Here is a 16711-nt window from a genome sequence, read left to right as displayed (position 1 = left end):
CACTTGAAAATTCAGCTTTGCCATCACAGAAATCAATATAATCAATATAAAGTTATTTTTAATTTTACTAATATTTAACATACTACTGTTTGTACTGTATTTTCAATCAAACAGATGCAGCCATTGTAAGCCTAAGATAATTATTTTAAAGGATCATCAAAAAAAAAAATCTTACTGACCCCAAACTTTTGAACTTTAGTGTATGTATCCAGTGTAATTCCTGTTTATTTATTGATGGTTTTGTCCCATTATTGTGTCTTTGAGCATTGGAAATCAGTCATGATATAAGTAGAAAAAGTTTTAAAAGAAATTAAATAAATTATTATTAATTTTAAATAAATAAAATAAATATTTTTTTAAATAAATATTAATCAATAGAGGCTCGTTGTGAACAGTTGCAGTTTGGCTTTTGAAAATATTTTTGACGCCGAATTAAAAGTGATATTCATTTATTTCGTTATAAGAGGCTCAGTAATGTCATTCTCTTTACAAGAGAAAGAGAAATGCTAACAGGAGTTTGCAGTCTTCATGCCCTGAACATACAGTAAAAACATTTTTTCAGTATTAACTGGATTCTGTCTTATAGAATGAAAGCCCCTGGCACAGTACAAAGATCTGCATTCTGAAGGCCAGTGTGTGATATTCGGCAGTGATGTAGGCAAATGAAGTGCAGCAGATCATACTAGACAAATTATTCTCATCTTATTTCTAATGTGAAGTAACTGTTCTAAACAATTTACTCGTCATGTCAGATTTTTGCAAAGCATTATTGAGTCATCTTTACAAAATGTCATACCTTGTCTTTTCACTTCAGCAGTTTAAAGAAATCTTCAGCTGAGCTTAAGAAGATTTTGACGAATGGACAGGTATAGTAGCCCTCCCCTCACAACACACACATATCCCGCACTGTATTCCCACTTCAATCGAATCAGGTTATCTTGTTAGTGTTGCTGTGTTACCACTCAACCAGTGATGCTTGATATCACTCATCCCATTTAATTTATCACCATAGTCCATGTGTGTGAATGTGCAAAAGCATCTATTGATTGCCCCTAAAGGGCTTTCTGACCCTTTCTCCGTGTTTTGGTTGAGATCTTTATCTTGAGTGATCAGAGCTGTATCTGCTCACCCCTCCTCATTTCCATGTCACCCTTTCTCCTCCCTCCACAGGCCCCCAGCAGGCCAGTCTGTCAACCAAAGTGTGTCAGATAGACAATTAAGACCTGTAACATGCACAGTTAATGGAGCACTAGCATCCTTCCTCAAGCACGGGCACACACACACTTCAGCCTAATCGGATGTCCTGCACTGGGCCCCAGCAGTCAGGGTGTGGCCCGTCAGCAGAGCTTTGACTTTACAAGGGAATTACCTCCCCCTACAATAACACGTACTTCAGGTTCGTTAGCTTCTATAGAGAAATAACGAGAAAAATAGCAAGGTGCAGTAAACGATAAAACTGTTTGCATTACAAACAAGTATGTTTATAATTAAGATAATACATTGAAATAATAAGGTAAGACACACCAATTTGCAATATCAAGCAACAAAACGGGCCGTGTTGTGCATCTAAAAATAGCTGGATCCGGATGAGACCGGAAGCCAATCCCGTAAAAATGTAAATGGCCGTGACTATTTTTACGGCCAGAAACAGGTGGATAAAATATTTTCTCATGGCTTTAAGGTGATTCAAAAAGATATGATTTAATAGAAAACAGAGTTGTTCTTAACTCAAGAATGTTCAAGTGGAAGTTAATTTGTTACCTGGATGTGGATCAGTTCAAAGCTGGATCTGAAAATAGTCCTCTGTAGCTGGAATTAGCAACTGCATTTACAGGTCCGGTCAGAAGATTACCAGAGTGATCTTCACAGCATTTTTCTGCTTCATCAGCCTCAGAGATACTCTGGCCCCATGGAATCTGCTTCTGGTTTTTACAGACCCCGTAAGTTAAGAAAATCTATAGTGGTTAAACCATTTTGAGGGGTTGTTGCAATTGGCTACTGACTTCTTACTTGAAGGTCTGAGGATTATGATCCTCAGCATGTGTTTTATTTTTATATTCAAATCAAGAGGATGAAATAAATATGGAGAGCATTCCAATGTCCATAAAACTGAATGAATGTTAAAGCGTACCAGTCCTTCTGGCCTCTTGGTGGCAGAATGGTCAGTATTGTATTACCATTTTGACAGCTTTTGTCAAAGCACAAGCCCTGCCGCTCTCACACTGCACATCATGTTCTCACGCAGTGAAAAATACATTGCGGAGCAAAGAAGGAACTGACAAAATGCCGACAGGCAAGACAGAGCAGGTTACTCAAACATTTAATATATAACATTTTGTGGCTCTTTAATGTGTAGTGACAGATCACTGTAGCACCTCAGTTCAAGCTGCACGCGAACTGAACATCTTTTCATATTTAAGCACAAAATAAACATGAATGTACATCAGAATGTATTTTATTTCAACCGCAGAAAGATGTCAATACACACCATTTTTGATCACCAGTCAATCGAGCTCTTTGCGAAAGGTCCGTTGACCTTACACTGGAATTTCAGGTTTTTTGGACCGTTTTTTTTTCCAACTTGGTGTTGCTTTTACAATTGGGGTCTCTTTTGTCTCTGCCTTGCTTTCTCTTTTCTGTCTTCCTCTGTTTCTGTCTCTCAATTCATCAGCTCACTTCAGTTTATTTGACTATATTACACATTTGTTGAGCTAAAGAAAGAATAGAAAACTTTTGTAGTGGCAATCTCATAGAGACAAGTCTATGAATGCATGCATACACACACCCAACAACCATTTCACCACCCCCCCCCCCCCCCCCCTTTGAATATTTAGATTCTGTTCCCTTTGGATAATTGCAGAGTATTTCTGTTTTTTCTCTGTTTGTTTAGATAAATGAACATGACCTCCAGTACCAAGAGCAGCTTGGCCATGGAAATGGCGGAACGGTTTACAAGTGAGTGTTGCTCCCGTGGTTTTTACCTTGAGATTTAATTAGAATGATTGTGGCCAGCCACTTCAAAGGCCTTCTTTACCCTTTAGTGCAATCTATAGGTTTTAACCAGAGCCAGCAAATTGAACCATGAGAATGTAACTGAAAAGGAAAAAGTGTTTTGTTGTCCGCTCTCATGTTCTGATTAATTTTACATCGGTCTCACATGTACTCATGTTTTCAGACGTCCTTCAACAACTCCCCAATATTATGATTCATTAAATGTCTTGAGACATGCAAGTTAAGGACGAAGCTGATTTAGTGCTCGTGAAGTTGAAGTTACTTTTTTTGATCCTTCTAAAGCTCCTTTCTATGCCAAAGCTATGTACCACATCCTATACAGGACAGGGCAAGGTCGTCGTTTTGCACACACAAATCATTTCATTAATTTCTTGAACCTAGTGACTGTTGACAAGGCTCTGTGTGCTTTTGTGGATCGCACAGACTTTCATCATGCTTCTCTTACTTGGAGGAGCACCTCTAGGTTGTTGGAAATTGTTCAACCATTTTAAAAAAGCCAATACTGCAACCCAGACAAGAATGCAGTCTGGCGAGCTCAGCACTAAAAGTGTTTGCGTAGAATTATTTTTCCCCCTCAAACAAAAGAAACTGCTGAATTTTGCATTCATCTCCTAATTCAAACCTTTTTCCCTGTGTTTTTTCCTCTTTAATGTGTTAGATCGAGAAATACAGCTGTTTTGAACATAGGAAGTCTGTATGGAACAGGCACTAAAAACCAAACAAAATTGTAATACCAAGAATTTTTTTTCCCTATTTTGTTCACTACATATTCTTGATCTTTAAAGAAGGGTAACATTTACTGTTATTGTGTTTCCTGCTCAGACTGACAGCTGCAGTGCAGTACAGGTAGCGGCAGGTGAAATGTAATATAATCTCTGATGTTGCTAGTAGGGAAATTTAGGCCAGTCTCCCATCCATCTCCACAGCTGTCCTCGATCACCTCTACTGTGCTCGCTCACATACACGCACTCTCCTTTATGCAAAACACACACCTTTGTGACCATCAGGCTGCATACAGGATGGCGCCAAGGGTATTCACTTAAATTGCTTTTCTTGGGAATAAATAAATATGTTTTCTGTAAGGATTTCACCTAACCTGCACCCCTTGATGTTGTGTTACTGTGTTTATAAGCATGTTTCTTGCACACACATCTGAAAAAAGATGAAGTAAACAAAAACATTCTTAAATTCATACTCTACAATTCTGAACAAATATATGCATAGATACAAGAATATACAGAATGATTGATGTAGACAAATGTCACTTTCTAAATTTCTCTTGAATTGGTTTTATGCTCTCGGCAACCAATAACTCACTGCTGAAAATGCGTTGTGATCCGCACAAACCATATGAACCCATAATTTAATGTAGTCCTGGTCATATATAGTTTTCTTCAAAGCTTTGGGGAATATTCACACATGTAAAAAGTTATTATCGCATTAATTGATTAACGCCCACAATTATTTTATCGCGTTAACACAGTTTTTTTATTATTATGAAAGTCCGTTGCTCACTGGCTCTGAGTACACATGCAGACAAACCATGGGTCACAGGAGGGGTGGGATGTTGATCAGTACTGGCTTGGGATGGGTGTCTTCACGAGAGCATTTGGGGTGGGCCTAACACTGCAGCAGTGCTCACATTAACGCTCCCGATAAAATTATTTAGGCTAAGCATCAACATTAACAAACCACCGTTCACTGTTATTTTTAACAGAAAAGAATGCAGTGTGCTCATAATCACTACTTCATAAGTGGAAAATAGGAAGTTTCTGATAGCACGAGAAGACAGCAGAGAAGCGCTCTCGCTCAGTACAGTGGAGTGCATTGCTTTGTTAACTTTGTGGTTTATTAATTTGAGTCGTTTGGGAAGCGGTAACACATGGCCCTCTTCACAATATATTGCTTTACAGATCTATCATTCTTGCTGCTCAGAAATGTACACGCAATCATGCTGCACGTATCAGAAGTTCCGCGCTCTCACTCACTGATCTATATATAACTGAACCGAGCTCTGGCCCACCTCTCCCAACCGAGCCAGGGACGGCTGAACGAACCGCACCTGAGCGTGGCACGGAGTGATCACACTAGTGAAACGAACCGGGCTTTGGGGATCAAACTCTCTCGGGCACGGTTAAGATTGCCTACTGTGAGTCTCCCACATCCCGCACACACAAGTCTCTACCCGCTCGCACCCGCGCTGCTTTGGGTCCCGCGATCGTGCAGGTCTCTACTCGGAAGCTACCTGTTATAATGTTATGATTGAGGCTCTGGACTCTTGAGCAAAACTTGTTTTTCTGTAACAAACTATAAAATATTTTATGTAAAAATGTAATACCCTGGCAGTGAGAAATAGCTTTGGTTTTATATTTAATTTGATTATATTAATGTTATTAGTTGAAATATTTTTACTGTTACTATGTAAAAGGAATACTGCTGTAAAAAAACACCTAATTTGTTTAAAGTGTTTGCAAACCAAATGTTATTGTGTTAAATGCTTAATGTTAAACATGATGATAAATGATACATTTTGTTCATATAGCAGTACTTTTAAATGAAAAAAGTGCACAATACACTACTTTTGAATTCATTATTGAATTTTGTGCATAACAATGCGATTAATCACAGAAAAACATGCGATTAATCGCGATAAAAAAACAACAACCTTTAATCGTTGCCCAGCACTAAAGTGTGTGTGTGTGTGTGTGTGTGTGTGTGTGTGTGTGTGTAATATATATATATATATATATATATATATATATATATATATATATATATATATACACACACATATATATATATACACACTGTATATATATATATATATATATATATATATATATATATATACAGTATGCACATACATATACACAGACATATACATGTTATATATACAGGGGTGCACATAAGTGGTCCACAGGTCCGCATGCGTGACCAAAATAAAAAGTGTGCTATATAAATAAGTTCTGACCCACATGGTTGACATTTGTTAATACACAATTACCATTTTAGATCGACAAACTGTACTATATAAGTATATATACTATATGTTTCTTTTCAAACTAAAATCATAAATCTAGGCTATCCCATGCCGTTTTCAAAGCACAATGCAAAACTGTGACATTCATTCACTGACGCTCTTTAATCAGCAGCAGCGCTAAATTCGGAAGTGCGTATACTTACTTGCCGGCAACCTGCAAAAATAAAAGCCTGCTGATTTTAAGTTTGAAAATGATGAAAATGCTTTTATTTATTTATTTTTAGACACTTTTATCCAAAGTGACTTACAATTGGGGAATACATAAGGCCATTCTTCTTAAAGAGGCGAACAAAGAAAGTAGTAGTAAATATGAGCATTTTATTTTTAAGTTTACTATAAAATAATTGTATTTGTATTTAATACTAGGCCAACCTTTTGTTTTTAACAATATTATCACACATTATTATTTAGTTTATTATTTTATTTATAAAAACTAACTTTTTATAGTTATATTTAATGGGTCACGCTATGTGCAGTGTGAGGACCAAACCAAATCTCTAGGTTCTCTTATGAGAACCAGGCTGAAAAAATTATGTGCACCCCTGTATATATATTTTATTATATTAAATTAGTAATTATTTACCTTTAGGATTGTTTTTTCCCCTTACAATTTGTGATCTTGTTAGAACTAACCTGCGACTCATTTTTGGGTCATGACCCACCGGGTGAGAACCATTGCTGTAGGCTTTGTTTCTTCTCGCGCACATCTCTTAATGGCTTTCTTTCAGGTGAGGTGATCATCTGGTCATCTCAGGTTAGATGGCATTGAGAAAGAGACTGAGAGAACTGTCTGGTCCGCATTGGCCACTGTAATCGAAACCTGTTTGTGTGGTTGCATGCGTGTGTGTTCGTCTGCAAACGCACATGCATGGGATGGCTGTCTTCGAGAGATCCATGAATACTGCATGACAGAGCTTTCATTACCTCGGGCTCTGGAGTGTAAATAACAAACAGAGAATAGGGACACATTTACAGGGGTCAGGACCACACGTCACTACGTCACCTCGTCCTGACCACGCGTCTGTCGGTCTTGAATCATCGCTGCATGACTTACTCAGCAGGGTCAAAGTTCAAGGACTTTAGCTGAACTTTGCGAATGGGATTAGTAGGATACACTACTGTTCAGAATGTCCTGAAGCGACCATTTAGACAACATCATTGGTTGAGTTGGCATTAGTAAGTAGTAAGTAGTCATTAAGCAGATGCTTTTATCCAAAGCAAATTATAGCGCACATATTACACAGGCAATCCCTATGGAGAGACCTGGGGTTAAATGTCTTGCTCAAGGGCACAATGGTGATGCTTATGACTCGCTACATGTGTGAAGTGAAACTGGCAACCTTCCGATAGTCAGCCCTGAGCTGTACCCATCATGCCGTACCACCTCCAACAGATAAAGGTATTGATATCACTTTTCAGCGTTTACTTTCTTCACTTTAAGATTTAATTTTCAGTGCAGATTTTTTTGTGTTAACAATAAGCAATCACTGAGCATCTGTGTATCTTATATGGCTCAGAATCTTCCGAAGTGTAAAGTGTACCTGCAGAGGACACTGAGGTGAGATGGGATCGAGTGTCTTCATCCTAAATGAGGGACGTTAGCCGTCGCGTCACTTAGAGCGACATTAATTAAAGGCTTGCTGGAGTAACAAGGTGTCTGGAGCTGTAACCAGATCAGCCATCTATTTCCCATAAATCACATGCACTGTCTCAAACACAAACCACTACCGATTTGTTTACTGCATGCGTATACGCACATTAATATAGAGATTCATAATCAGTCTTTTATAATAAGTCTTTTTCTTCTTCTGTCGTTTCTTTTCTCATTTACACAAAAACACATACCGTGTGCCTGTGTTGTTGAATCCACCCGTCGTTTGGCAGCTGTCTGTTGTTATAGTATATTATCTGGTGGAATGGACCGTGTCGTGGGTTATTGTAACCCAACCTCTCTTCAGTACCTACTGCAGTAACCAGATCCACTGCTCAGAATGAGCAAGGATCATAATTAAATAATTGTGGCTTTGCCGTTAATTCGACCTGTAACAGGAGGCCTGTCTGGGAGAGCTCACGCTGAAACAGGAACGGAGCTGATAACGCTCCACAGCTCAGAATGTCTGAGGTTTCGCAGGTGACTGACTCAGGGTTGACCTCACCTGCATTTGACACTTAGGATGAGGACACCCCTCCTCTGAGCTCTTTTTCGTAGCGATTAAGCTGCTGATAATCTGTAAATAAATACAAATGTTTAAAAAGCACCTGAGTGTCTTACTTTGTCATATGGATGTACATCTCAGGTTGCTCTGACTTAAACAAAACCCTGAACATAGTTTCCATCCTTAAACGTCAATCATTGAATGAATGTCCCTGATTTTTTTTTATTGTGTGTATAGTGGCTACAAAAAGTGTTTGGATGCTTAAGCAATATTTAAAATGTTTAAATGCATAAGATAAAAATACAGATACATATATATGTGTGTGTGTGTGTGTGTGTGTTTGTTATGTCACATAGTTTAGGGTCCGTAAGATATTGTAATGTTTTTGAAAGAAGTCTTATGCTCACCAATGCAATCACAAATAGTAAAAAAAAAAAAAAAAAAAAGTTATATTGTGAATTTTTTTTTATAATTTAAAATAAATGTTTTCTGTTCTAATAAATTATAAATGTTATTTATTCCTGTGATGGCAAAGCTGGATTTTTTTGAGCTATTACTCTAGTCTTCAGTGTCACATGATCCTTCAGAAATCAGTCTAATATTTTGATCTGGTGCTCAAGAAATATTTCTTATGATTAATGTTGAAATCACTTGTGCTGCTTATTTTTTGTGAAAACCATGATTTTTAAGGATTCTTTGATGAATAGAAAGTTCAAAAGAACAGCATTTATTTAAAATGGAAATCTTTTGTAAAATTGTAAATGTCTTTACTTTCACTTTTCTTTAACTTAATTCTTAATTAATTTAATGCATCCTTGCTGAATAAAAGTGATTTCTTTAAAACCGTACCCAGGCTTTTGAAGAGTAGTATACATGTACATTTTAATTTGTTTGTTTGTACATTTTACAAGTAAGCTACTGCTAAGAATATGTGCATTGCCATTCAATGTACATTTTTCCATTTTGACAGAGCTTACCACTTGCTTGGGAAGAGAATTGTAGCAGTGAAGGTAAGAACAATACATGTCTCTGTATCCCTTAGAACCTCAAGCTCTGAAACTGAAAGCGACCACTCAAACATAACATTAAATTATAGGAATTGACTGTTTTTTCTTTCGTACACTTAATAAAACTTGTACATATTTTGTAGATTACATATTGGCAGAGCTATTTGGCTCAGGTAGAAAAACCATGAAAACACACATAAAAAAACAACATATGATATTATAGCACACATTCAACTAATGGGTAAAAAAAAATTTATAAAGTCAGTTAGCTTCTTAAATAGATATGGAACCTGCAGATCAAAAGAGGTGAACTCAGGTGGCTCTGTTACAGGTGGACTTCACTGCGGCAAGATGCAATGAATAACTGCCAGAGATGTTAATAGTGCTCTAATTGAAGAGCACAAAAGAACAAATCCAGCACTCCTACACATGTTGCCTCAGTTAAGCATGAATGAGAACCTGTGGCCCTCATACGGCAGAGCAGCTAGTCTCTGTTCTGTCATTTCTTCCACACTTTTCTTACATTTTTTTCCTCTTTCTCCCCTTTCCCATCATCCTCATTGACATCTGTTTAGTTTACTTTTATCCTCTCACTTCTCTTCTCTCTTATCTCCTATCTGTCCTCCTCTCCTCTCGTTTCTTCTGCTGTGTCTGCTCATCTTTCCGTCTGCACTCTGCCTGGGTCTGCTCGAGCAGGCCTATCTATTTGGCTAAGGCTGTAAATGATCTCTGCTGAGCTTTAACTGCGTGGCCTTGCCTTACTGCCTTACCTGTAATCAATTATTTCAGTGGGAGGCTGATAATCTAACCTTAACTAAAGAAGCATTTTAGCTAGTCGCTGCTTCATTACAAAAGTGGAGAAGAGAGAGATCAAACACCTAGGTTGCAACACAAAACAAACAGTTTTTATTTCAGAACTTTGTAATATTACATGAAACTTTGGCCATGGAATATCTCTTTGGGAGTTTAAATGCCTGCTTGTTTGTTTTTTTTAGGCTGTTTAATTTCCTGTCAGTACTGGCTGAAGAGAAACTCTTTGAGCATGTTTCTCAAGCATTCACTCTCAAACTCAAAAGCGAGCTGAATCAGAATTATTGATGCACAGAAAAGTATACTTGAATGACTGCTTATGTTTTATCTGATGTAAAATTGTTGGGGAAAAGAGAAGGTGAAGTGTCTAGCATTGCATATGTGAGTTTGATGTAACAAACTTTGCTTAAGAGTTCTCTTTGGGTGTAAATGGATTTCATTTGAGATTTCAATTGCTCATTTGATAGTTCAGAAAGGTCAATGTGGGTGTGTTTTTTGAAATGCTGGCCTTGTGCTTCTACTGCAGGTTATTCCTCTCGACATCACCGTGGAGCTGCAGAAGCAGATCATGTCAGAGCTTGAGATCCTTTATAAGGTCTGAACCTCTTTTTAAGTCTGCTTGATTACTTCATCTATATCTATGGAATGGTACTATATGTGTATTTCAGTCCTCCTTTCCAGACCTAATTTTGAAAATGTGCTCACCCAGTATGAATACCCAGTATCAATAGCTAAACTTCGAGCATCTTGCACTCAATTGTCACTTTGTTAGTCTTGAGAGTGTCTGTGAAAAGTAACACCTGAATACTCTCAATGTTTTGTTCTTGGTAAAGTTTGGAGCCACTTTCCAGGTAAAAACCAAATTCGTTTAGAGCTATGCGTGGTTTCAGCTTTCAGATTAGGTGTATGACTGTGATAAGTAAAGAAGTGTCATGAATTATTCAGGGATCAATGCAAGAGTAGTTCAGTCCACCTGTTCCTGTAACCTGCTCTGACAACAGCTGCAGGATAGACTGTAATTTTTAGGAAATGTATCTTTGGGGAAATGATGAAATCGCATAGAATAATCAGCCAATTTCACATTCTGAATAAAATGCTGCTGCATTAGCATTACATGACTTTCTACAAATAACTACCAGGCAAAGTCTTAATGAAACAAATCATTGAGAACCATTCGGTGAATCATGTAAAATTTCTCAATAAACTGTAAAAATAAATATCCTTTTCATCAAGTGTTGTTCATATCAAAGAATCCTAAAACTGTTACAGTTTCCACTAAAATATTAAGCAGCATAGTCTTGGTGAGCTTTTTTCAAAAGCATAAAAAAAAAAAAATTAATAATAATACAGAGCCCAAACTTTCCAGTGGTAGTGTACATTAATGATAAAGTGCTAAATGTGTTATGGGCATATAAAGGTTTTACCATAGTTTTGATATATTTGATTGTGTTGTTTACAGTGTGATTCTCCATACATCATAAAGTTCTACAGTGCTTTCTTTGTGGAGAACAGAATATCAATATGCACTGAGTTTATGGATGGTAAGTCTCATCTGTTTTGACATTTGTAAGGCAACAGTCACAAAAGAAAGCATCACTCACAATATGTGAAATTTAAATATATGTATTTGTTTTTAATGTAGGTGGCTCTCTGGATGTCTACTGGAGAATCCCAGAGCATGTCTTGGGCAGAATTGCTGTTGCGGTAAGTCCTCTTCAAGTCATGAAACTGTTATCGAATAAGTGTACCAGGGAATTTTGAAAGCTAGGATTTGAGAGTTTTCGGCATGTCCAAGAATCTGTTACAGCTCAGACAAGTGTGTGTATGTGTGCTTAGTCTTTGTAACATTTTGTTAGTGCTGAATTGTCATTGCTCTCGGTTCTGACCCTCATTACCCTCTCCCTCACACTTTCTCACAATAATCAAAGATACGCCACTGTTCAGATAATTTACAGCTCTATCCTCTACGGACATAGCTCTTATACTCTTTTGAGTCTCTTCTGAGTTTGTTTTTAACGAGTGTGGCTGTTTGTGTGTGTCTATAGGTGGTAAAAGGATTAACGTACCTCTGGAGCCTAAAGATTTTACACAGAGGTGAGAAAACTACTGTTATGTAAATTGTAAAATGTGTAAAAATACTGAAAATATCCAAATGTTGGATATTGACCTTGATAAAATAACTAGCTAACTATTAATGAAAGGACTGTTCATTTGTACTTAATGGAACGGTTATTTGTTAAAATTGCAATAAATTAAAATTAAAATAAGCAATAAATAATTAAAGTTGAACTCTCCTCTAGATTACACTGCAGAAGTTCAGTTGTGACATCTATAAAACTAGATGCTGACATGTATAATTTTGTCTCTGTGTAAATGCATTGTTTCTCTGTGCAGATGTGAAACCTTCCAACATGCTGGTTAACACACGGGGTCAGGTCAAACTGTGTGACTTTGGAGTCAGCACACAGGTACATGTTAATTTGTGTCCTGTAACTATTTGTGTGTATGTTTGTTTGTCTGCATGAATGCATATACTCACACAAGTGCTTCTCATGTGTATGTATGTTGTGAGCACAGTCAGCTCAGATCAGCCATTGTCTCATCAGTCTCAATGTCTCTGTTCTCTTCTTTATCTTATTCCTCTAGGGACTTTTTGCCTTTACTCCCTAACCACCAGATACCCCCTAGATTGCTCCTTCCCTCTCACTTCCAGCTCTTTGTAATTACCACATTGACCAGATATTCAGTATGTGTGAGTGACGGCGTGTGTGTGCTTGTGGCTAGAGACAATAGCTCAGACTGAGAAAGTCAGCATCAGTCTCTCCACTTCTAATACACTTAGGAGTCCAACAATGGGACCCAATCACTCCAAACAGCCCTCTTTTAATTAATATTCATACCCATGTTCCCTGAAGAGATTCAAGCTGAAACTGATCCCTGGATATTCTCTTCTGTGCCTGCCCAGACCATGACACTGTATAGTAAACCTATGTCTCTCTTATTCTCTTACACACACGCGCACACAGACGCACGTCAGGCCACGGGGGAACTCTCTCATTATGCTTGTCCTGCCATTGCTGACATGTGCCATTGTGCCCGGATCTCACTGTCTCTCCCCTGTGAGAGTACAGACTAAAATTAAACCAGGCTGGCATTTCAATAACACTCCACAATAACACACTCTTTTCAGTAGATTTAAATCAGTTCCTCTTACTGTGTCCTTTAGCTTATGGAAGAGAGCTCAGGTCACCTGCTGTCACATCTGTACTGAATTTCACTGTTTAAACAGAGATAACTGTGCTGCTTCTATCAGAGGACTGCATGTGATGGCTTCTCTGTATTATTCTTGGCTGTGCACATACAGAGGTATGAGGAATTTGCTGCTTAAAGGGATAGTTCACCCCAAAAATAGGTCTTTCATCATTTACTCACCCTGACGTTGTTCCAAACAAACATGACTTAATTTTTTCTGTAAAACAACAACAACAAAAATAATCGTTAGAAGAATCTTAGCAACCAAACCATTACCATTGGAAATATCTTTTTTTTTTTTTCTCGGGAGTAAGCTTGCTCTGAAATGAAGTGATTGACAGCTTCAGTGATTATAAAGGGAGCACTCTTTGCTTGTTATCTGTATGATCCATTAAAGTGAGAATTAAAATCCTATTTTTCATGCTGCAGACAATGCCAAATTGTGAGAGTTACATCCACATTTAAATGCATGGTAGAATCCTAAATTGTCATGATTGAAAGCTATAGCTCAAAATAGATCTGTGAAGGCCACACTAATGTATCATTTACATATAATTATTCATTTTTATACATGTTTCTCCTGCTTTCTTCCACAGTTGGTAAACTCCATTGCTAAAACATACGTTGGAACCAATGCATACATGGCGGTAAGCTGCATTCATACCTGTAATGGTTTTTCTGTTCAGATGCTTTATAGTTATTTTACATGAATAGAGAATGCATAGGTTATACATATTTGATTGTAAAGGCTGTCAGTCAAGTATGTGCCTGTAATGAACACAATACAATCAAATGCTTTTTATGGAAAAAAACAAATGCTTTCTAAAGTACGATTTACACTCAGGCACACACACATTTAGACAACAGAGCTTGTTAAATAGTTCACATAGGAATCAGGAATGAAGGTTTGTGTGGCCTTTAGTGCCACAGTCCTACTCTAAGTACAATTCATATGCAGAATTGTACACTGCATTGTAATGATTCTTCATGTGTCTTTGCCTCTATAGCCAGAGCGGATATCAGGGGAACAGTATGGTATTCACTCAGACGTGTGGAGCGTAGGAATCTCTTTCATGGAGGTAAAAAAGCCGTATAATAATTTCTCATAAACACCCACGTATACACACAGCCCAGTGTTCGTAGTTCGGGTGGACTGGTGTCAGTGTTTCTGCTGAGTGCAGTTGATAGTTCCTGTCCAAACAGATGTTGGCCTACAGCTATGCATGGATCACACTCAAGATCTCCCACTGACTGCCACACACACACACACACATGCACAGACTATGCTCTGCTATCGTTTTGGACCCTCTCCCTTCAAATTCCAATGTGAGCATAAAGTAAGAAATTAGATTTTGTGTGCATGCATGAGGTTTCTATATATATATATATATATATATATATATATATATATATATATATATATATATATATATATATATATATATATATATATATATATAAATTGGATTAATAAATGGTGAAGAAATAATATTAAGGACAAAATGTGTGTGTAGTGAGACATTAAAGAAAATGAGTGAGTGTGTGTGTATGTAAGAGTGAAAGATTTGGAGTCAGTGTGGCAAAACGCTATCAATCACTCAGCCAGCAGAACGTCCAGTAATTAGAGTGCTGTGTTCTCTCTTCCAGAGGTGTGTGTGTGTGTTTGTTCCTGAAAAAGAGAAGAGAGGTGTACGAGTATAGTGAATTTTTTTGTAGTGGATGTTTTTCTGAGCAGAAACCAGCACCAAGAACTGTACGTATGAGTGGATTAGATTTTAATATGGTGGTTTGACTCGTGTACTGAAAATGCCATGCTGGTAGTTCTCATTGGCTTTATTGATTCCCATTTTGTAATTGTCAGCGCTTCTCATTGGCAATGATGAATTGTTATTGTATCCCTCCGCTCAATCCCTTGATTGTATTTATCAATACTGTTAGATTATATCAGTGAGATGTTTAGGGAGGGAAATATCAAGAGTCATATGGATTGACATTATCATGAGTTGATGAACAGTATATTGATCTGATTATGATTTAGCGTTGACCTTACCATGTTGTTAGGGACGTGATCGATACGGCTCGGCTGCTGGAAGGTCTAAGCAGTTCCGGTGAATTACCTCTATGTTCTGTTGGCAGATTTCTTAACTAATGAACTGAACTCACCTCCTGAACTGAGATGGGTATGTTACATTTAATAAATGAATGCACTGTGGTTTGACTTGGATTAATTTTCTAAATGTAACTGGAATGTAATTAAAGTAAGGTTTGAAAATAGTCTTATTTTTAGTTTGACTTTTGCTTCTGGGTTTTCTGCTTTTTCCACATCTGTTCTTTATACCAGCATGTGCTGTAGACTTCACAGAATAACACCTGCTGAAGCACATACACCTGCTGTGATGCTGGGATGTAAGCAGGATTACGAATATATAACTGCTCCTTACCTCTTGTGAAAAAGAAGTGCACTTAATTGTATTGAATGTGCACTGGTATTGTACTGTGCTTTTTTGGAAAACTATGTATCTCAAGTGCCCTTTTATTTCATATAATATTAATGAAATCAAAGGGAATTTGAGAGAGTGTTTTAATGATCTTTTATCATGCTTCAAAGAAGTGCACTTATTCTGATGTGTTGACTAAGATACTAAAGCATATCTAAAGTACTTGACTATAATTTTAACTGTAGCGTGTCCGTATTACATACACTTTTCAAAAGAAATGGCATTTTAGATTTTTTTCTTTTTCAGTTAACATAAATGATTCTTAGTGTATTCAGCAATACACTTTAACCACATCTTGAAGACTTTATAAAATTATGAAATAACTGAAAAAAATGGAATCTACTTGAATCGACTTGATTCCTACTTAAGTGAGTAAAAAACAAAGTTCAACAACGTGCATTTAATATACATTTATTAACTGTATATACATTCTCATTTAGTTGCAGTTAATATGCAATTAAATGGCCAAAAACATGAGTGTAATTTATTATTAAGAAATTGATTTTGGTATAGTCATGTTAAGCAGCTTTGATTGAGACATCGTCCATCATGGCTGTATTGGTAAAAGCTCATGTGCTTATGCAGGTGTGTGTGAGTGAGTGTGCATGTGATTATTCATCTGTGCTTCATTATAACTTAACTTTCCCTCTGTTATTTCATTGGCAGTTGGCGCTGGGCTCTTTTCCATATCCACAGGTGAGTCTACTACATCAAATCAGATAGCATTTTAACCAGTTTAACTTTCAGCTCTTGAATATTCAACAGGTCTATGCCCTAGAGGCACGGCAGACACCCACTTCCTCTTCATCTTAAAGCCCTATTATGCCATTTTTAAGGTTGCTAATGTTGTTTTATGAGTCTCCTAAAACAGGTTTACATGCATGCAAGGTCAAAAAACACGTTAGTTTTCTCAAAAAATTTATTTAATTTTACCTC

The 16711-nt window shown here is 37.2% G+C and overlaps 1 protein-coding gene across 5 annotated transcripts in view; it reads left to right on the top strand.

Annotated features, from left to right (window-relative positions):
* LOC109093162 (dual specificity mitogen-activated protein kinase kinase 5) overlaps positions 1-16711 on the top strand; it is a 51613-nt gene that overhangs the window by 10467 nt on the left and 24435 nt on the right. For 3 of the 5 annotated variants that reach the window (XM_042727752.1, XM_042727754.1, XM_042727756.1), the window contains exons 7-17: positions 815-866; positions 2891-2955; positions 9179-9218; positions 10552-10620; positions 11485-11566; positions 11668-11729; positions 12071-12119; positions 12420-12493; positions 13874-13924; positions 14285-14356; positions 16442-16471. In XM_042727752.1, the coding sequence (XP_042583686.1) occupies positions 815-866; positions 2891-2955; positions 9179-9218; positions 10552-10620; positions 11485-11566; positions 11668-11729; positions 12071-12119; positions 12420-12493; positions 13874-13924; positions 14285-14356; positions 16442-16471 (646 nt within the window). The remainder of the gene's footprint in view (positions 1-814; positions 867-2890; positions 2956-9178; positions 9219-10551; positions 10621-11484; positions 11567-11667; positions 11730-12070; positions 12120-12419; positions 12494-13873; positions 13925-14284; positions 14357-16441; positions 16472-16711) is intronic. The other 2 variants (XM_042727753.1, XM_042727755.1) reach the window with 1 other exon arrangement.

Source organism: Cyprinus carpio, chromosome B7 (genome assembly GCF_018340385.1).
Source record: "Cyprinus carpio isolate SPL01 chromosome B7, ASM1834038v1, whole genome shotgun sequence".
NCBI lineage: Eukaryota > Metazoa > Chordata > Actinopteri > Cypriniformes > Cyprinidae > Cyprinus > Cyprinus carpio.
Note: the sequence above shows the minus strand (reverse complement) of the source record. Positions and strands in the feature narration are given on the sequence as shown.